This window comes from Scyliorhinus canicula, chromosome 18 (assembly GCF_902713615.1).
Source record: "Scyliorhinus canicula chromosome 18, sScyCan1.1, whole genome shotgun sequence".
Taxonomy (NCBI): Eukaryota; Metazoa; Chordata; class Chondrichthyes; order Carcharhiniformes; family Scyliorhinidae; genus Scyliorhinus; species Scyliorhinus canicula.
Window position 1 is genome coordinate 96,231,077 of NC_052163.1, and position 22,832 is coordinate 96,253,908.

The following is a 22,832-nucleotide window of genomic DNA, read 5'->3' on the forward strand; positions in this document are numbered from 1 at the left end:
TGTACCAGTGCAAGATTTGAATCTTTTAAGCTCTGCTCAGATTAACTGCCTGGTCAGGGCATACTTTCCTTTTACATCCCCTCCTATTGATTGGAACAGTTTTTGCAGTTGTAATGAGGGTGAAACTGTCAGCATTTGCACTCATTACCTGTGCAAACGATAGCAAATTCTCATGTCCACACATGTGCAGTTAAACTTGCAATCCAGTAGTTGCTCTGAGTGATTCTCCACTCTTATACAGGGTGTGTTCTTGGAAGAACATTGTAGATAGTGATCTCAGAAATGATAGAAATTGATTTGAATTTCCATTTTTACACTATAATCTGTAATCTATAATTATAATCTATAATCTATCATTTATAATTATAATCTATAATCTATAATTAGGGCAGCACGGTAGCATAGTGGTTAGCATCAATGCTTTACAGCTCCAGGGTCCCAGGTTCGGTTCCCGGCTGGGTCACTGTCTGTGCGGAGTCTGCACGTCCTCCCCGTGTGTGCGTGGGTTTCCTCCGGGTGCTCCGGTTTCCTCCCACAGTCCAAAGCTGTGCGGGTTAGGTGGATTGGCCATGCTAAATTGCCCGTAGTGTCCTAAAAAGTAAGGTTAAGGGGGAGTTGTTGGGTTACGGGTATAGGGTGGATACGTGAGTTTGAGTAGGGTGATCATTGCTCGGCACAACATCGAGGGCCGAAGGGCCTGTTCTGTGCTGTACTGTTCTAAATTCTAAATCTGGCTGTGAAAGCCTCTGAAAATGTTGAGCATTGTTGAATGAGATGTTACTGGGCTTTTAATAGTGTTCTAAATCATAGTAGCTGCTGTACAAACCCTCTGGCCTTGAAAACTGCATATTCGTGGAATGTCAAATTTCTTCATTATGAATAACATTCCATGGATTTTAAAATATATATTTGACTTATCAGTTTCAACCTTAATCCCGTTGCGATAACTTGAGGCAGGTTTACATTTGTTAGCAACAGACCGGCTCCTGTCTCAAATGATCACACTCAATCATTATTTTGCTTTCTGTACAATTTATAAAAAGTGATAAAATTACTTCCTGCTTTGCCGTCTGTGTAAATTCTTCAATCCTACTGGCTACTTAGCCTGTTTGATGGCATGATTGTTGTTGGACACCTGGAAATCCCTATGCATGACATCAGAATTACATGAATGTCGGGAAAGCTGAAACCCATGCCACAGAATTTGCTAGATCAAGGTCGGCTCTGAGCACAATCACTTGACCGTGGACTGAAAAATCTGGGCCATTTGCTTCTTTGTTAGTATCCCTTGGGGACAGGTCTCTTGCCATCAGGACCTCACCCTAATGGTCACATTCATGCGTGAGCCTAATCAGTTGCTGTTGGCAAAGATATATGATCGTGGATGGCTTTAGATAGAAGCCCATTACTGCCCTCACCCAGTGCCTGTAAGCATACTTGTCCCAGTGAATCACTAGTGGTCGGGAACTTGACCTCTAGCTGTTTTTTTTTTGCTCCATTGTCAGGATCCTGAGGTCATTTGTAACATTGCTATCGCTTACCCAGTTGAAATTATGCGAGCATGGAAACTGGGATTTTGCTAGTTTATGTGGTTCTAAATTTTTCCAGATTCCACAGAGAAATTGGGGAGTCAAGAGTAACATTTTCTTTGCAAAATATGGTCAATGCCAACACAATGCTGCTGTGCCCCAAGGGCAAGATGATGGCTTACTAAAGCAATCTATCAGTATGTGGTGCCGTAGACTGGTGGACGCAGTTAGAATCCAAGACGTGACACAAACATGCACACTGTCTCCTTAAGTTAAAAAAAACCCTGCAGTTATTTACATAGTTCCTTCAACTACATTAGGGCATCCCAGAGCACTTCATAGTCAACTAAATAGTTCTCAGGTGTAGGGAAATGTAAAATCAGTGTGATGATCTGGGCGAGTTAAAGATTTGAATTTACAAGAGTCCACCTTTGGAAGAGGATGAAGATTAGAGATTAATCCCAATATTATCAAAATGCGTGCTGCGAAGAGGAGTCAGAAGGATACAAATAGAATTAATGTCAGAAATCAAGAGTACCCCAAGGCCTTTTTTTCACTGGATCGATCATAACAGTGGAACTTTTCAACTTCACATATCTTCCTCTCCTCCTGGCAAGGAACTACAACTCCCTGATTTACCTCACTTGCTCTTTCTCAGCCATGGTGATATACTGCACTATGGATATAAGTCATTCAACTAAGATTTTAATAACACAGCAACTTGCATATATATGTATCAAACCATTAATGTAGTAAAATCATTCCAAGCCACTTCACAGGAACAATTATCAATCAAAATTTGACATGCAGCCACATAGAGAGCTTCGGACAGATGCCCAAAGACTTAAGCAAGAGGTGGGCTTTCAAGCGCAACTTAAGGAAAGGTGTAAAGTAGTGAGGCAGAAAGGTTTGGGAAGGAATTCCAGAGAATAGGGCATTGGCAGAGGAAGGCAGGTCACCAATAGTAGCATGTACTATGGGTAAGCGTTATAGGGGTTCAAAGATCTCGGATGACTGTGCAGTTGTTGGGGGTTGCAGAGACAGGGACGGACAAGGCCATGAAACACTTGAACACAAGGACAAGATTTTTAAAATCAAGACATTGCTTAACCATCAGCCACGATTGGTCAGCAAGACCAGGAGTGATGGGTGGAGAGAGCTTGTTGCAAGTTAGGATATAAGCAACAAAAATTTGCATGAATTTGGCCGGAGTTCTCTGGCCATTGGAATTCTCTGTTCCTGCCGGTAGCACAAGCCTGCCCACGGGTTTCCCAGCAGCGTGGGGTGGCTTCAATGGGAAATTTAATTGACAAGCGGTGGGTGTAGAAAATCTCACCCATCAGTGAATGGTGCGCCGCTGAGAAGCAGGTGGCTGGTAAACCGGAGAATCCAACCCTTCAAGGTGGAAGATTTTTTTAAAAATGTGATCTTGGGATGTGGATGTCACTGGCTGGACCAGCATTTGTTGCCCATCTCTAACTGCCCTTGAACTGACTGGCTTACTAGGCCTTTAGGGAAGGCAGTTGCAGTGATATTGCCACTGGACTAGCAATCCAGAGACCAAGGGCATGATCTAGGGACCCGGGTTCGAATCCCACCATGGCTGATGTTGAAATTTGATTTCAGTACCAATCTGGAATTAAAAGTCATGAAGATGATCATGAAACCATTGTCGATTGTTGTAAAAAACAAGCTGGTTCACTAATGTCCTTTAGGAAAAGAAATCTGCCGTCCTCACTGGGTCTGGCCTACGTGTGACTCCAGATCCACAGCAAAGTGGTTGATTCTCAAAAGCTTTCTGAAATGGAGGACAGACAGGGAACAACAAATGCTGGCACAGTAAGCGATGCCAACAATGAAGGTCATTAGTGAACCAGATGGGTTTTAACGACAATCAGCAATGATTTCATGGTCATCATTAAACTTTTGATTCCAGATTCTTACTGAATCGAAATTCCACCATCTGCCAGCTTGGGATTTGAACCGTTTCCCCAGAGCATTACCTTGAGTCTCTGAATTACTAGTCCAGTGACAATACCACTACGCCACCGCCTCCTCTGATGGGGAGACAGCGAGGAGAATGTGGGAACTGTTACGTTTAGAAGTATGGAGGCATAGTTGATTTCAGCAGTGGATGAGCTCACCCAGGGGCAATATTACAAAGACGGAAGTAGGAGGACTTGGAGATGGCAAGGATATGAAATCGGAAGGAATACGATATATTGATTTGAGATCTGTAAATAGCAAGAGGGTACAAGTGACCACTTACAGACCATACTTAAGCTTCACTTTCTTTCTGAAGCATAATGAGTTTCATAAACACAGAACCTGAGTCAGCAAGAAAAAACTGAATTAAATTTAAGTCTAAATCCAAGCTCTTACTTTTATTAATCAAGAATATTTTATCTTTTGTTTAAAATCCAATTTTTTTCATGTCCCCACAATAAATGCCTCAGGGAAAGTAAATTAGCAAATACTTTAGTTAACCTGATTAAGCAGAAATATGTTCTGAAGTCCATCATTGTTTGAACAAGTTGACAATAAACAATGGTAAATGTTAAAAAATGCAAGTCACTGCAGCATTTCTAACAAATAACCATTGTAGCTTTATAAAGACAAAATGTGGCTCATGTTCCAATTTTGTTATTCTGGGAAATGGCAAGAGAGACAGCGATGACTGTTTGTTGGAGAATTAATGCAGAATCAGCATCCTGATGTGGTGCCTGGCACATTTGGCATTCTGAAAACCTGCATGCATCCGAGACATGGACAAGAAAATTGTTACATGGTCTAAACCCTGCAATGGTGTAAAATGTTCAAGCAGTAAGATCGCAAACCCTCCCACCCCCAGTATTTCAATTTGAAACATTGTGTATATTAATACCTTTTTTGAAGCTCTGCCTTACTGTTCGCTTGTTTTTGGAACATGGTTTGTTGGCACATTCAGTGCCAGTGATTGAGGAAGGGGATTTTAAATCCAAATGCTGGGGGCCAGTGCACCAATATAGATCATCGAGGGCTCATCTACAAATTGATAGCTATTAAAAAGCCTGATGCCACAGAGACAATCAAGGGAAATGGCAAAGTATTCCAGCCGTGCAACATCTGTATACTCTGCACTGTAACCACTGTCATGTGAGAGTGCCTTTAAGAAATGGGTGTTTATAAATGGGTATGTATATAAATATCTGTAGTGAGAGTACCTTTAAGAAATGAAAAAAAATGAAATGGAAATCGCTTATTGTCACAAGTAGGATTCAAATGAAGTTACTGTGAAAAGTCCCTAGTCGCCACATTCCGGCGCCTGTTCGGGGAGGCTGTTCTGGGAATTGAACCGTGCTGCTGGCCTGCCTTGGCCTGCTTTCAAAGCCAGCGATTTAGCCCTGTGCTAAACAGCCCCTAAACAGAAATGGGTGTTTACCACTGCAGTGATGTCAGAGAGTGAGTGGAGCTGGGCTAACTGTCAGCTTTTTACTTTCATTATAGGCTGTTTGCTGCAGGGTGTGTTTCAGTTTCGTTTTCAGAGCTGGATAGCTGCAGTCACAGCGAGAAGATGCATGCATCTCTCTCTGTAATCTAAAGACTGTAAATCGATACTGGCGATTTAAAACTAATAACAGTAATGACTTTAACCTGATGTGTTTATGGTAAAAGGTGTTTCAAGTAATACGGATGCTAAAAGAAAGCAAAAGGATAACTTAGTCTTGTATTCTTTGGCGGTTGTATTTGAATTAATGGTTGCTAAGATGTTCACTGTTTGTTTTAAAAAGGTTAACTTGAATTCATAGAATAAACATTGTTTTGCTTTAAAAAATACTTTTCCATTTCTGCTGTACCACACCTGTAGAGTGGGCCTTGTGTCCCCCATACCACAATCTATTAAAAGTTGTGGGTCAGGAACTCCATGCTACACTTTGGGGTTCTCTAAACCCTGGCCCACAACAAATTGGGGGCTCGAGGGGGATAAAAGTCCATCTATTGGACTGGCTTAGTGAACTTAAAGACAGTGAGGGGTGAGCATATTGTGGTTGCTTTTCAGGTGTGGTATATCAGTTAAGTAGGGAGGTGTGTTGTGGACAATAGCTCTTTCAGAGGCTCTGACATTTTTGTGGGTGGAAACTGTCACACGCAGTACCTTACAGACAGAGACTAAAAGCAGACTGTTAGATTTGGCAAAAACATTGCAGTTAACATTACCTGACAAAATGCGAAAAGATGAGGTAATTATGGCAGTGGTTAACCATTTAAAGTTGCCTGAGATACAGTTTCACTCACTGGAAATGGCAAAAATTGTTACAAATTAAGCAAATGGAACATGAGAAAGAATTAAAGCAGCTTGAATACGAAAGAGAGGGAAAATAAGAGAGCGGAAAAAGAAAGAGAAGAGAGAGAAAGGAAAAATAAAAGGAGAGAGAAGAAAAGAGAAAACAAATAATAGCCCTAGCAGAAAAAAAAGAAAGGGAAATACAGATCAGGGAAAAATATAAAGAGAGAGTTTGAACTTCAGAAAATGGCCATGAAACATGACAGTCAGTTAAAATTGGCAGACGTAAAGGGAAACGTAGTTGGTTGATAGTAATGAGGATAGTGAGAAAGAGCGTCATAGTCGGGAGGCTTGGTGGGGATCTATTTAAATATGTCCAAGCATTGTCAAGGTTTGACAAGAAGGAGGTGGAAGCCTTTTTCATTTCATTTGAGAAGGTAGCTAAACAAATGAAATGGCCACAGGACATGTGGGTATTACTGATTCAAACAAAGCTGATATGTAGGGCTTGTGAAGTGTTTGCATCACTACCGGAGGAGGTATCTGGGACGGATGAGGTGGTGAAAAAATCCATCTGAGGCGCATATGAAATAGTGCCTGAAGCTTACAGACAATGGTTTAGAAATTTAAGGAAATAATTTGGTCAAACATACATGGAGTTTGAAAGGCTCAGAGTAATTTTGATAGGTGGATAAGGGCTTTGAAAATAGACCAAACGTATGAAGCTCTCAGAGAAATTATACTTTTGGAGGAGTTTAAAAATTCAATTCCTGATGTAGTGAGAACTCATGTGGAAGAGCAGAGGGCTAAAACTGAGAGATTGGCAGCAGAAATGGCAGATGATTATGAATTAGTTCATAAATCAAAGCTTGGTTTCCAAAATCAGTTTCAGCCGGTGAGGGATAGAAACTGGGGATATGAGAAATACTCAAGTGGTAAAGGTAAAGGTGATCTGATGGGAGATAATAAGGAGTGTATCTCAGATTAAAAAAGAAATCCAGGAGGGTGGAAAAGAAATGAAAAGTTTCAAATGTTTTCACTGTAATAAACTAGGCCATGTAAAGTCACAGTTTTAGTGGTTGAAGAAAAGCTCTAGGAAGGCTGATGTGGTAAAACAGGAGAAGACAGTGCGGTTTGTTAAAGTGGTAAAGGAAAGCCCAAATGAAGTGAAGGAGGGGCAAAAGATTGTACAGCCTGATCAAGAAGTGATTGATAAGAAGGTGCCAGATCTCTTTAAAGAATTTACTTGTGTGGGTAAAGTTTACTCATGTGTATCAGGAGGAGCAGGTAAAGAAGTCACAATTTTAAGAGATACGGGAGCTAGTCAATCTTTAATGGTAAGAGATGAGGAATTAAGTAGTTTGGGAAGAATGCTGCCAGAAAAGGTGGTAATATGTGGAATTCAGGGTGAGAGGAGTAGTGTTCAATTATATAAGGCAAGGTTGGAAAGTCTAGTGAAGAGTGGTGAAGTAGGTAGTAGGAGTAATAGAGAAACTATCTTGTCCAGGAATACAGTTTTGGGTAATCTTGGGTAATGATATAGCTGGATCGCAGGTGGGAGTGATGCCAATTGTGGTTGATAAGCAATTGCAAAATCAGACAAATGAAGTGTTGAAGGACGAATACCCTGGGAGTTTTCCGGATTGTGTAGCAACAAGGTCGCAGGTTAAGACAAGAGGAGAAATCAAAGAGTGAAGATGAAGTTGAAGTGCAATTATCAGAGACGGTTTTTGATCAGATGGTTGAAAAAGAACAAGAACAGGCGGAAATTTTTAGTTCAGGAAAATTGGCGGAGTTACAACAGAAAGATATAGAAATAAAACGGATGTATCTGAAAGCATACACAGAAGTCTATACCAGAGTGTTATTACCGTAAAAGTGATGTCTTGATGAGAAAATGGAGACCATTACATATGCAGGCAGATGAAAAGTGGGCAGAAGTTCATCAAGTAGTATTGCCGGTAGGGTACAGAAAGGAGGTGCTGCGAGTTGCACATGAGGTACCAGTGGGAGGTCATTTGGGAATAAGGAAAACTCTAAGCTAAAATCCAAAGCATTTTTATTGGCCTGGACTACATGAAGATGTAGTTAAATCTTGTCAATCATGTCACACATGTTAAGTGATAGGGAAACCTCAAGCAGTGATAAAACCAGTGCCCTTAATACCCATTCCAGCATTTGAGGAACTTTTTACAAGGGTCTTAATTGATTGCATAGGACCACTTCCGGAAACGAAAAGTGGGAATCAATATCTTTTGACGATAGTGGATGCGTCTCCGAGGTTTCCAGAGGCCATTCCAGTATGTAATATTACAGCAAAAGGAGTGTGGAGGAGTTACTTAAATTCTTTACTAGATATGGACTTTCACAGAAATACAATCGGATCAAGGATCAAATTTTATCTCGAGGTTAGTCAAAGAAGTTATGGATAGCTTAGGAATAAAACAATTTAAATCAACTGCGTACCATCCAGAATCGCAGGAAGCGTTAGAAAGGTGGCATCAGACATTAAAGACAATGTTGGGGGCTTATTGTCAAGATTATCCAGAGAACTGGGATAAAGGAATTCCATTTGTACTGTTTGCAATTAGGGATGCACCGATTGAGTCAATCAAATTCAGTCCTTTTGAACTAATTTTCAGTCATGAGAATTGATTAAGGAAAAATTGGTGAGTGAGAAATCAGAAATTACATTATTGGATTATGTGTCAAAATTTAGGGAACGATTAAATAGAGGTGAATTGGCTAGACAACATTGAAAAGTTGCACAAAATGTGATGAAATGGGTAGCGGACAAGAAATCCACAGTTCGTAGTTTTGACAGTGGAGATAAAGTTTTAGTGTTGATCCCACTGGTAGGTAAACCTTTAAAAGCAAGGTTTTGTGGACCGTATCAGATTGAAAGGAAATTAAGTGAGGCGAATTTTGTGGTAAAAACACCAGATAGAAGGAAGACTCACCAAGTGTGTCATGTGAATATGCTTAAAAGGTACTTTGAAAGGGAAGGAGAGAAAAAGGAAGTTTTTATGATTCTAACTCAAAGTGACGAACCAAATCCAGATGACTTGGAATTTGACATACCTCAATTTAAATTGGAAAACGTGGATGTTCTTAAAAATTGGGATAAATGGTCGAGTTACTTTCCGGAGGAAAGACGGACTGACCTGAAAGAGTTATCGATATCACGTGGACAGGTTTTTAGAGATAAATTGGGAAGTACTAAAATGGCTATACATGATGTAGATGTGGGAAATGCTGTTCCAATCAAACAACATCCATATAGACTTAACCCGTTAAAATTGGCACAGATTAACAAAGAGATTGAGAGTATGCTTAAAAATGACATAATTGAAGTGGAGCTCACTCATAGTGATGGTACCTAAACCAGATGGTACCCAACGGCTGTGTGTGGACTATAGAAAGATTAATGTTGCTACAAGAACGGACTCTTATCCTATCCCACGTTTGGAGGATTGCATTGAGAAAGTGAGACAATCAGTTATTATTTCCAAATTGGATTTACTTAAAAGGTTACTGGCAGGTACATTTATCCGAAAGGGAGAAGGATATTTCAGCTTTTGTGACTCCAGATGGTATATACCAATTCAAAGTTACGCCATTTGGCATGAAAAACACACCAGCCACATTTCAATGGTTAACTAACAAAGTTGTTTCAGGATTACCCAATTGCGATACATCAACGATCTGGTAGTTTTCAGCCAGACATGGACCGAACATTTGAAACATCTGATGGAGTTATTCAATCGACTTCAGGAGGCGGGTTTGGTGATAAACCTAGCCAAAAGTGAATTTGGAAAAGTCCAAGTCACTTTCCTTGGCCATACAATTGGACACGGTCGAATGGTCCCACGGGATGTGAAAACAAAAGTTATTGGGGAGTTTCCGATACCCTCGACACAAAGGGAAATAATGCGATTTCTTGGTATGAGTGGATTTTACCAGAAATTTGTACCCAATTTTAGCAGTGTGGTCGCTCCACTGACTGACTTGCTCAAAAAGCGTAACAAATTCCAGTGGACAGCGTAGTCTCAACAGGCATTTGACGGCCTGAAGGCTGTGTTAACCACTGCTCCTGTGTTAGCCATCCCAAATTGTACGAAACCATTCAAAGTGGCAGTTGAAGCGAGTGATGTGGGTGTAGGTGCGGTGCTTCTAAGATGACAACGAAGGGCTAGAGTGGCCTATTGGTTATTTTTCAAAGAAATTGAATTCTCACCCGAAAAAGTATTCCATGATTGAGAAGGAGACTTTGAGTTTGGTTCTGGCTTTGCAACATTTTCACATTTATGTGACCAGCAATCCGTCTGATCATAATCGGTTGACGTTTTTGGAGCGATTCCGGAATAACAATGCAAGGCTGTTAGGCTGGAGTTTATTGTTGCAGCCATTTCATTTTAAAATAATACATGTCGCGGGACGAGAAAACGCGATAGCCGATGCTTTATCACGAATGTGATGAACGGAAGCAGTTTCATTTGGACGAAGAAGAATGAAAAACAAAAGGACAATATTGTTATACCTGCTTGCGTGTTTTTTGAAACAAAAAAGTATATTTACTGTGTGCATTTCTTAAAGAATAGTGAAAAGATGAAAAATGAAACTATCTTGAAGTTGATGGGTTTTCTTTTTCCTTTGGGGGGGGGGGGGGAGGTGTCATGTGAGAGTGCCTTTAAGAAATGGGTGCTTATAAACGGGTATGGATATAAATATCTGCAGTGAGAGTACCTTTAAGAAATGGGCGTTTACCACTGCAGTGATGTAAGAATGGGTGGAGCTGGGCTGTCTGTCATCTTTTTAATTTCATTTTAGGCTGTTTGCTGCAGGATGTGTTTTAGTTTCGTTTTCAGAGCTGGATAGCTGCAGTCACAGCCAGAAGGTGTATGAATCTCTCTCTGTAAGCCAAAGACTGTAAATCGATCCTGGTGATTTAAAACTAATAACAGTAGTGACTTTAACCTGTTGTGCTTCTGGTAAAAGGCATTTTAAGTCATATGGATGTTAAAAGGAAAGCTTAAAGGATTACTTAATGTTGTATCCTTTGGGGGTTGTATTTGAATTAATGGTTGCTAAGATGTTCACTGTTTGTTTTAAAAAGGTTAACTTGAGTTCATAGAATAAACATTGTTTTGCTTAAAAAATACTTTCCATTTCTGCTGTACCACACCTGTAGAGTGGGTCGTGTGCTCCCCATACCACAATCTATTAAAAGTTGTGGGTCAGGTGAACTCCATGCTACACTTTGGGGTTCTCTAAACCCTGGCCCATAACACCACGCTCCAATTCGATAGAAATGTCAGCTAACCCTATGCTATAAATGATGGAAAAAGCAGGTGGTGACCAATGATGCATCCAGGAGGAATTCCAGAAGTGAGAATGTAGGGGTGTGAGAAGTTATTGCTGGATTTGCACTGAGAATTCAATAGCAGCTCCATGAAGCTCTGTTATGGCTCAGGTGGCAGAATAAGGTGTGGTCACCCATGTTGACCCATGGAGGGCAAGGGTGGGTAAGTTTATCATGTTGCAGTCAAATTGGGGGCAAGTGGACCAGAAGCATACCAACAGCTTGAGATAATTAATATTAAGAGTTGAAACTGAATCACCACAGCATTCCAGTTCTGCTCTCACGTGATTGTTAAAAATGCTGAAAAACTTTAGCAGCTCAAATACCCATACGGTTCTTCAAAATATATCTCACATTACATGGGGCATCATAATGTGGGTTGATGACCCTTCATATCAACTGTCATTGTTTTTGGATATGGTGGATGGATTTACAGCCAGAAGGATTATTTCCCTGTTGCTAACCCTTCCCATTTATCCAGGCTGGAGGTCGGCACAAATACAGACTGATTATATATTCAAGGGGGAACTACTTTGAATTGATAATGCATATACATTCATACACTACCCTGCGGTACTCATACATATACATTGCTTTATATGTTTCAGGAATGTCATGCTACTAAGTTGAAGATGTGTCACTAAGGCCACAGTACAATTATTTTTAGATTAGATTAGAAAATGCTCTACGTTTTAGACTGCAGCAAATCTATCCAGTATTAAATGATTTTCGGTTAGAAAAGCAAAACAAAAAGCGCAGTGCCTGGGCTGTGTAACAGGCAGTAAATATCATGCAGTATCCGTCAAGAGTGGCTCAACCAAGTAAAATGTCCCAAAATGCTTCACAGATTTTCAAACAAAATTTGACACATTGGGATATTAGAACAGATCACCAAAAGATTTGTTAGAGATAGGTTTTAAGGAGCGTCCTAAATGCTAAAGGAAAGGCAGGGAAGTTTACGTAGGGAATTTCAAAACTTCAGCTACAAGCATCAAGGGTGGAATGATTAAAATCAGGGATGCCCTTGAGAAACGCTGATATCGCAGAAGATTGTACGGCTGGAGCATGTCACAAAGATGGGGAAGGATGAGGCCATGGAATGATTTAAAAACAAGGATCATAGAATTCTTAGAATTTACAGTGCAGAAGGAGGCCATTTGGCCCATCGAGTCTGCACCGGCTCTTGGAAAGAGCACCCTACCCAAGTTCAACACCTCCACCCTATCCCAATAACCCAGTAACCCCACCCAACACTAACGGCAATTTTGGATACCAAGGGCAATTTTGGACACTAAGGGCAATTTATCATGGCCAATCCACCTAACCTGCACATCTTTGGACTGTGGGAGGAAACCGGAGCACCCAGAGGAAACCCATGCACACACGGGGAGGATGTGCAGACTCCGCAAGACAGTGACCCAAGCCAGAATCGAACCTGGGACCCTGGAGCTGTGAAGCCATTGTGCTATCCACAATGCTACCGTGCGGAGTTTAAACGTCAAAGTGTTCCTTAACTTGAGTCAATGTAGGACGGTGAGTATTGAGGTGAGTGATGAACTAAACAAAGTGCAAATTACGATGCAGATCACAGATTTTTTAGAAGATATCAAGTTTATGGAGCATGGAAGATAGGTGGCTGGCCAGAGGTAGAAAGGCATGGATGGGGTTTGAGCAGGAGTTAAGTGGAGGCTCTGGAAGTAGGCAGCCTTAGTGAGGTTTGGAAATGTGGTTGGAAGCTTATCTCAGGGTTCAATACAACATCAAAGTTGTGAGCAGTCTGTTTCAGCTTCAGACACTTGCTAGGGATGGAAAAGGAGATCATGGTTTCAGTTTCCCAATTATTTAATTGGACGAGCAGCTAAAGAATGTAGAGACAGTGGAGTGGTCAAACGTGGTGGGTTTAGGTGCCAGCAGTATGCATGTGGAACCAGATGTTGCTTAGGGGAAGAATGTAGGGGGTGAAGCCATCGCAGGTAACTGCAGTTCCACAAAGTTGGACAATGGAAGAGAGACATTGGAAGACTGGGGCATTAAAAAAAAAATCAGTTCATGGGATGTGGGCGTCACTAGCTGGGCCAGCATTTACTATCCATCCCTAATTGGACTCGAACTGAATGACTTGCTGGGAAATTTAAGAGTTAACCACATTGCTGTGGGACTTGAGTCAGACCAAACAGATTTCCTTCCCTAAAGGTTTTTACGACAATCGATAATCTCATCTTGACTTTTAATTCTGCCAAGTTGGGATTTGAACCCAGGTCCCTGGAGCATTATTCTGGGTCCCTCGAGCATTACTCTGGGTCTCTGGATTACTAGTCCAGTGACACTACCTTCCATCTGGCACACAGGTGGCAGGCAATGACCATCTTCAATAAGAAAGAATCCAGACATCACCCCTTAACATTCAGGCATAGCCATCACTGATTCCCCCACTATCAAAATCCCGAGAGCTTACCATTGACAAGAAACTTAACTGGACCAGCCATATAAAATGTGGCTAGAAGAGCAGGTCAGAGGATGGGAGTCTTGCGGCGAGCAACTCACCTCTTGACTCCCCAAAGCCTGTTCGCAATCTACAAAGCACAAGTCAGTAGTGTGATGGAATACTCTCCCCTTGTCTGCATCAATGCAGCTCCAACAATACTTAAAAAGCTTGACACCATCCAGGACAAGGCAGCCCGCTTGATTGGCACCCCATCCACAAACATTCACCCACCTCACCAGCGACAGCAGAAGCAGCAGTGTGTCCCATCTACGAGATGCACTGCAAGAACTCACATCTCCTTAGACAGCATCTTCTAAACTCACAACCATTGTCATCTAGATGGACAAGGGCAGTGAAACGTCAAAAGATAATATGGAGTAAAATCCTACCTTGTTGTTGTGCTGAAGGCGTAGAGTAACAACACCTCCCTCTTCATTCTCTGTGATTTCAGAGGTGTGTACGTGCCTGCTAAATTTTGGGAGACTTATACTGGGCTTGCTGTCAGGGTTGAACATATTAGCCGAGGCAACCGTCAGAAAAGCATTTGTCACTGGCCCTAGGGATAAATATGAGAGCATTGTTAACGTGGACAGTATTTAACATACTGCATTGAAAACCTATTAATTATTTACCAGGGCTTTGATTCAAACCAGTAGTTACAGTCAAGCATTATTATTTTTTTGTCAAAAATTAAATATAGTCAGATAACATCTCATTTAAAGAACAAGCTTAAATTCTCTAACTTTTGTCTTCTTAATGCATGATGCAAATTAAATTTTGTGATTTTTTAAAAGCAGATCATGTTACTGCTGAGAAAGGAACAACGCGGAGCAGCGAATGGAAGAAAAGGGATATTAATATTGGGAGATATGACACTTTACCATTTCAGGTGCCCAATATCAATGTAGAAAATTCCTAGATCAGTTTCGATAGAGGAATGGACGTTTTCTGTGCTCTCTGACATTGATGTGTTGCTGAATTGATTGTAGTTCAATGCATTAACCCATATTCCTACTTTTCTTTCCTAGATCTCAACTTAAGGAATTGGCACCAGTGGTTTGCAGCTCTCTACTATCCCACCTATGGTCATTCATCAACTATGAATTCATGCAACATATATCAACTGGTTACTTGACTTTGGGGCAATATTGGATAAGTCCTATCTTCACCTATCATCCATCCATATTGTATTTTCAGCTGTGAACACAGGAGAGCATCTGGGAGACAGATAGGAGGAAAAAAATCAGAACCACAGCTCATCTTTCAACTCCTCAGCTAAATCATGGGGTAAATGCTGCCTCCTACTGCTCCCCAGTTCAGCATAGATCGGGTAATGAAACTGGGACCTTCTAACCCATTAGTCCATCAGAAGTGCCATTCAATAGGACTTTGAAAAGGATTACAAACATTTCCACCAAAGTTCTTAAGTCCAGACCTTCAGAGCAGTGGCAATGATTGTCGGATTGCTACTGAGGTTGAAAATTCCCTGGTCTTGATGTTGCTACACATTTCTACCGGGACTTTTCAAGCCTAGTTTCCCTGGAAGCATGTGGTGCAGCATCCATCGAGGAGCTCTGTCAAAACGAAGTAGAGTCAGGGGAAGACAGGAAAAAATCCTTTTTACAACACTAGTTGCCTGATGATAAGTTTAAAGATCCAGTTTGAATGTTAGTGAACAAATGTTAGTGGAAAGGTGAATGAGTGGGTGGGCGAGGTAGGTAAGAGGATAGGTAAGTGGATGAGGTGGCAGGTAGCAGAGGTGCCAGGGGTTAGTCAGGTCTGAGGAGGGTCAGGTGTTTGAGGCATAGTCAGGTAAGGTTGGGTCGCAGGATAGTTAGGCGGGTGAAGGGTTCTCAGGTCAGGGGGTTGGTTGTGTCGAGAGATTCGGGTGTTTGGCAGATAGTCTGATTGTGTTGGTGGTGTGGGGGGAGCGGGTTGGGGAATAATTAGGAGGGATCGCTTGTGGAGTTATCCAGATGTTAGACTAGGTTTTAATCTAACATTTCATAGGCGACTATCAAGGTAAAAACCATGGAACTTTCTGACCCTAGCTCAGAGATCGGGACTTTAGGGAGCAGGGGAATTTCCCATCAAAAGTTGATACCTCTTAGGTAATTCCCACAGACGTTGGCATGTCAGGTCAGAGGGCTCCAATGTGCATCTTTAGTCATATGTCTGGCAGCTGTACGTCCAATGTCTGATGCTTCAAAAATCATAAGATTTGGAACTTAATATTTCATCAAGTCTCACTTACCAGTTCAATATTAATTCACTCCTCTGTAGGATAGAACTTTGTTTAAACTCTTTCTGTTCAGTTTATTACCCAGTCTTACACACAGGGCATGATTTAAAGGAAATGAAACAAAGTCCTGTGTCAAGGACATTTAGCTGGGTATTTCCATCCGGCAGTGCCAGGGTAACAGCCAGGTGCCAGGGTGCCCAGGTGGCATCAGGTGTGTCGGGTACCACTGTGCCCAGAGCCTAGCCACCCAGGGACCCCTGATCCCGAGGCTTCTTGTGAGATTTACCGGCCGCGTTGCACCCCAAGTCGGGCACAGTGCGGCCGTTAGATCACGTCCATAATCTTTCTATGGTGAACAGAGAAATAACTTGGAGTATTAAAAGAACTACAAATATACATCAGTCGGTATTTGAAAGATATTAACTTTATGTTCTTGGTGGAAACTGTCTCCTACAGTTAACCCATTTCTGTTGCTTAAGTTCTCTGTTAATTATGAAGGACCAAAATGCTTGATCACATTCAATTATTGATGAAAGTCAGGTGAACTCTGTTTCAGTTTTATACACACTTAAGTGCAGCCTCTAAAGCTCAGTGTTAAATAAATTAGTTTGCAGAATTAGCACCTGAATTTTTAATGATCTGGAAAATACATTGCCATCTGTATTTTCATTTCTACTTCTGTTAGTTTTCTCTCTTCTTCTAAAGGTGTTGACTCCTGCTGGGCTCTAGTTCCACAGGATTTCCTTCAATACCTTGTCCATGTGACCATGAATCTAGGCAAGTATCCCCAACTGATAATTGTATGGGACATTCCTCCAGTGCCCGATCCTGTCCTCTGTTGACATACACAATCACATGCTTTCCACAGCATGTCACTGGGCATCAGTCCAGAGAAAAGTTCCTGACTAATTTTGAAACACCCCTAACCCAGTGGCAGCAAGGCATTATCACTGTAGGCGAGATACTGACCAACAGCATAGACTGCGAATCACCCCTGGGGGCCTCCAGCATCAAGTCCACATTCTCCATGACTTAATATAATAACCTGTTATACAGAAACTCATTCAACCTCCGTATTAATCCAACATGATGCCCAGTTAGCAAGAAACTAGTCAAAATTACACAGGGTAACTATAAACATCAAGTCATCCCCAAAGGCATAAGGAACCTATATGTGAAGCTGGTGTCAGAGATACTAACGTGACATGGATCTATCTAATCTAACAAAAGCATTAGGCGCAGCATCAGTCCAATAACCAGCTGTGTTTGATTACCCAATTAAAATTAAACTCAAGACATATAAACCTGGAGTCGATAAAGAATGCTTAAATGTATAACTTTTCTGCTCTCTTGTGTATTAGGTGTTAAACTTATTTAATTAGACATTAGCAATAAGCACATCGAGAGCGGCACGGTAGCACAATGGTTGGCACGGTTGCTTCACAGCGCCAGGGTCCCAGGTTCGATTCCCGGCTCGGGTCACTGACTGTGCAGAGTCTGCACGTTCTCCCAGTGTCTGCATGGGTTTCCTCCGGGTGCTCCGGTTTCCTCCCACAAGTCCCGAAAAACGTGCTGTTAGGTAATTTGGACATTTTGAATTCTCCCTCTGTGTACCCGAACAAGCGCCGGAAAGTGTTGACTAGGGGCTTTTCATGTTAACTTAATTGCAGTGTTAATGTAAGCCTACTTGTGACAATAAAGATTATTACTTTAAGTCAGCAGAGAATTCAACCTCTCAGAAAATACTTAGTTCTTTTGCACATGCTAAGTTACAGTTTTTTCAAAAGAACATACTTAAGGTGACAGAACAAGGCTATTTGCCTTCTGCATGGCCATCCGGAAAATATCTAAACCCATCGCAAATGTAATCTAGGGTACAATGCTGCTGGTCATTTCCGTAAGCAATCTAAGTATCTTGCATTGGTTGTGTGGCTGTCCTGCTCAATATCTTGCATGATAGCATAAATCAAGGACCTGGACTTCCTCGGAGTGGTAACCAGCATTGAATTGCCAATCCATGTCCAAATGGTACATCACTTTTCCCCCAGTCTGTCTCGCTACCTTCTGCTTCAGGCTGGATGAGATTCAGGCAATGCAGCACTTACCCGGGCCCCAGCGTTGAAGTTCAGTAGAGTCAAAATTAATGAGCCGCTATAAACTAAGCAAATTTAAAGATCCGTTGAAATTTAAAGTTCTTTGACAGGATGTGGACGAGTACCTAAGATAAGTAGATAGGATTTAGTGGGGTGTATTGGGCGTTTGAGGGGGTGGGGATGGTGGGTGGTGAGGGAGGGGGGGGGGGGAGGAGGAGGAGGTGTATCGCAGGTCAGGGATAAGGATTGAAGGTCGTGGGGAATGATCAAGGATCGTTGTGGGAAGATCAGGGGTTGACCTGGGGAGAGGGAGATCGGGGGTCGACGTTGTGGTGGGGGGGGGGGGGGAGAAAGAGAGGATCGGGGGTCGGCCGGGGTGGGTCAGACAGGGGGCCTTCCGAGGTCGGGTTGGGGGCTTCTGAGGTCGTCAGGGTTGGGATTTCTTCAAGCACTCAGTGGAGCACAGGCTGCTCCTTCTAAAGAGAAAAATCTGAATCCATTAGTTGATCTTAGGGGCTGTGGTGGGGATGTTAAAATTGGTCTTCACACACTGGGCGAAGATTATGGTCGCCAAGACCTCTGCTCCTGACTGGAAACTGCAATATGTGTTTATACCAAGTTAAGACAAGTTTGGCTTCAGCTCTGATGCCTCCTTCCCACAGTGGAATGATGGATAATCACTTGGAAGAGGTGCTCATAAAGCCAATACAGTGAAGAAAATGGGAGAAAACCAGCAAAATAAAATATTCTTCCTGGATAAGATCCAAAAGTGGTTTTGATTATGAGGTATATATTAACAGTCCTAAAAATGTCTGTGGAAAAGGGTTTACATCACCAGTCTCCATGTTTGGGGGCATTAACCATTTAGCTGCAGAAGATGTGGGTATGATTCATATTGACGCATTACTGCAAAGTTAAATGGAGCCCAAAAGATTTAAGGTTCCCTTTCCAGCATAAAGATGGGAATGGAGGGTGAAGGAGGGAGGAGAAATTGTGTAGAATATACAGCACAGTAACAGGTCATTTGGCCCAACTGGACCTAACAGACATTTATGCTCCACAAGAGCAACAATCAAGATAAATCTCTATTCCCTATATCCAATATCATCCCCACAATTTGATGTCATCTACAAACTTAAAATTGTGTTTTTGTTTCCAAAGGCTTTGCCTTCTATTGATTAATATTATCCTCTGTGAGCTATCGAAGCCTCATCATGTTGGGTCAACCTTATTCATTTTGAAAACAAGAGCTAGTTGTTGGGGACCTCCACCAGGAGCAGACAAGGATAGTGTTGGCGTCAAGCCCACAATTTCCTGTTAAGAGGCAATCATTTTTATGGGGTATCCATGGTAGTACAGTGGTTAGCAGAGTCCCAGGTTCGATCCCTGGCTTGTGTTACTGTCTGTGCGGAGTCTGCATGTCCTCCCGTGTCTGCGTGGATTTCTTCCAGGTGCTCCGTTCACTCCCACAAGTCCGGGAAGACGTGCTGTTGGATAATTTGGACATTCTGAATTCCCCCCTCAGTGTATCCAAACAGGCACTGCAGTGTATTGACCAGGGGATTTTCACAAGCCTACTTGTGATAATAAAGATAATTTAAAAAAAAACACATGCCCTGTGTAAGTCTTACAGAGTGGAGTAGATTAGCAATCCAGAGACCTAGACTACTGCTCTGGAGTCCAAGGTTCAAATCCCGCCACTGCATATGATGAAATTTGAATTCAATAAAAATCTGGAATTAAAGGTCTAATGCTAACCATGAAAGCACTGTCAATTGTCATAAAAGTCCATCTGGTTCACTAATGCCCTTTAGGGAAGGAAATCTGCCATCCTTACCTCGTCTGGCCCACATGTGACTCCAGACCCACAGCAATGTGGTTGACTCTTAACTGCCCCTCAAGGGCAATAAATGCTGGCACAGCCTGCATGAACGAATAAAAAAAATCTAATGACTGAAACAACATAGCTTTTGATTCACAGCTGACGTCGAAGATGTTTTGATACAATGTGGAAAAGTGTAGTAACTTGGGAGTCAAATGGTTAACGCCCCCAAACAATGAGATACTGAATAGTTCGGGCGAACACTTGATTAGACAAGCTGTGGAGCTGCGTAATTTAATATATTCAAAGTTGAGATATAGCTTTTTGAACTAGAGGATGCAAGGATAGGGGGAGCAGGCAGGAAAGTGGAGTTGACACCAACATCAGATTAGCTATGATCTTACATTATGGTAGAGCAGGTTCGAAGAGCCACATGGCTTATGCCTGCGCCTAATGTTCTTATGTTTTATGGAAGGTCTGTTTATAGGAAAGATCATAAAATATTTTTAAAACCCTGAAATTTATTACACAGAAACAACTCCTGTGCTAATATAAAACAGAAAGGCATTCAGAAAGAAGAATTGCATCTAAACATCTCACACAATGAATTACGTTCAGCAAGGTCAGTGAGAAAATGATTAGAATCTCTGCTGATTATTTTCTCAGCGCTCCCAAATTTCATGCCTCCCCATAAGGCATCTCCTCCCTCACAAGGATGCCATTGCATTGCTGTAGGTTGCCGACCTTGATGAATGGGTATATTAATAAATGAGCTTTGACAATAAGCTATTCATCGAGCGCCACGCTCACTGAATCAATCAATCAATCTGGGTCTGCTGTGTACCATTCAGTAGCAAGAGCCCCAGAGATTTGCCCCTTCCCTAATCAAGAGGACTAATGGCATGTAGGTATCCAATACAGACAAGGAACCAAATCAAAAAGTCTGACTGGATCCTATGTTTCAGAAACCGAGTCAGTGGGATGACAGATCAGCACTTTTTTCAAAATTTCTTTACTGTTCTGAATATGACTGCTAAATTAACTATCATCTTAGGGAAGACATGCCCTGTGCCCAAGCAAAATGAAACTGTAATGAGGAGTTTAACCAGGCACCATCCTTATTTAACTTTCAATGAATGCATCAAATGCACTTAGGAATCTGTCTTTTTAAAGTTAATGGCTTGGAGACACTATCAAACATTGGCAGCAGGCAGGACTGGTGATGCAAGGTGCATTCTGTAAATTTAGAAGACTATTTTCATCTCTCTCTACCTCAGATCAGAAAACAATTTGTTTCAAGGGAAGCAATGGGCAGCACGGAAGCGCCACAGCGCCAGGGTCCCAGGTTCGATTCCCGGCCCGGGTCACTGTCTGTGTGGAGTCTGTATGTTCTCCCAGTGTCTGCGTGGGTTTCCTCCGGGTGCTCTGGTTTCCTCCCACAAGTGCCGAAAGAAGTGCTGTTAGGTAATTTGGACATTCTGAATTCTCCCAGTGTGTACCCCAAATGTGGCGACAAGGGGCTTTTCACAGTAACTGTTCACTGCAGTGTTTATGTAAGCCTACTTGTGACAATAAAGATTACTTTGCTTTAAGCTCAAGTGGATGAAGCTAATCTCAAAACATACATTTCTCCTTTTAACTGTGATCTATTCCCAGCTATCCTTCGGCTCCGTTATCTTCACAATTAAAGAACATTCAGTTTTTGGACAGCAGTGCATGCAGATTGCTTTCTTGTTTGTTTACATTTGAAGCAGGGAGCTGATCGCCACCAACGTACTGGCTTCCATATTCCATGTGAAGCCTGAGTAGACAGCAAAGGAATAAAAGAACAAGAAAATGTGGATGCTGGAAATCTGGAATTAAGACAGAAAAATGCTGGGAATACTCAGCAGGTTCATCAGTATTTGTGGAAAGAGAAACAGAAGTTAACATTTCAGGTCAAAGACCTTTCATCACAAATGGGGAGAATTTTGAAATGTAATAGGTTTTAAAGCAGCTTAAATGGGGAAAAAAGAACAAAGGGGCATAGCTGTGATAAAACAGGACTCTAATCCGTCCCCTGAAGAATTAGTTATGCAGGGCAAGGAATGATAATGGGACAAGAAAAGAAACCAACAAAACAAATGCTATGGAGGGAGGATGTGTGAATTAGAATTGCAGCCAGTCAAAGGTATAAAAAAATGTCTGCCCGAAATGTGCAAAGAAAAAGAAACAAAATGGAGGCAAAAATTACTGGCTGAAATCATTGAACGCAATGTTGAGTCTAGAAGACTGTAGAGTGTCTAATCGAAAGTTGAGGTGCTGTTTCTCAAGCTTATGTTAAGCTTCACTGGAGCATTGAGGACAGAGAGAGCAGCAAGAGGGCAAGGTGGAGAATTAAAATGACAGACGACTGGTAGCATGGAGTCATTCTGTGGACAGCAATATTCTGTGAGATGGTCACTCAATCTGCATTTGGAGTTTGGGGCCTTGGCCAGTGAGGAGAGGAGGTAGAAAGGCAGGTGTTGCATCTTACACATGCATGGAAAGGTGCTATGGAACGCTGTTCAAGACCACAAACATTCCTTCCAGGTGAAATTGCAATTTGCATGCACTTCTTTTAATTTAGCGTACTGTATTCACTGTTTACAATGTGAACTGCTGGACACTGGGGACCAACACTGCATCTCGTAATTTCAGCCCATTATCTCTGCCCCCATTTTAATAGGACTGCAGTTGTTCACACCAACTCTAAGCACATCTTGTGTTTCTGTACTTGCCCTTTATCACTCCTTTTGTCCTGCTGCATGAAACTCTCAGGTCTTCCACCTGATCACAGACCTTCCCTTTCTCCTGTTTGCCACCCTCCCTCATTTCATCTGCTTAAAATCTATCACATTTCTAACTTCTCATAGTTCTGATGAAAGATCATTGACCTGAAACATTAACTCTATTTCTCTCTCCACAGTTGCTGCCAGGCTTGCCGAGTATTCTCAATCTTTACAGCAAAGGAGTAAAACCAGCTCAATTATCAATATGAATAAATTGCATGCTCA

General features: G+C 41.8%; 1 protein-coding gene across 1 annotated transcript in view; it reads right to left on the minus strand.

The window, feature by feature from the left end:
- The window catches only part of wdr18 (WD repeat domain 18), a 241,870-nt gene that overhangs the window by 21,320 nt on the left and 197,718 nt on the right, over positions 1 to 22,832 (minus strand). The window contains exon 8 of the mRNA XM_038777006.1: positions 14,030 to 14,196. Coding sequence (XP_038632934.1) covers positions 14,030 to 14,196 — 167 coding nt within the window. The remainder of the gene's footprint in view (positions 1 to 14,029; positions 14,197 to 22,832) is intronic.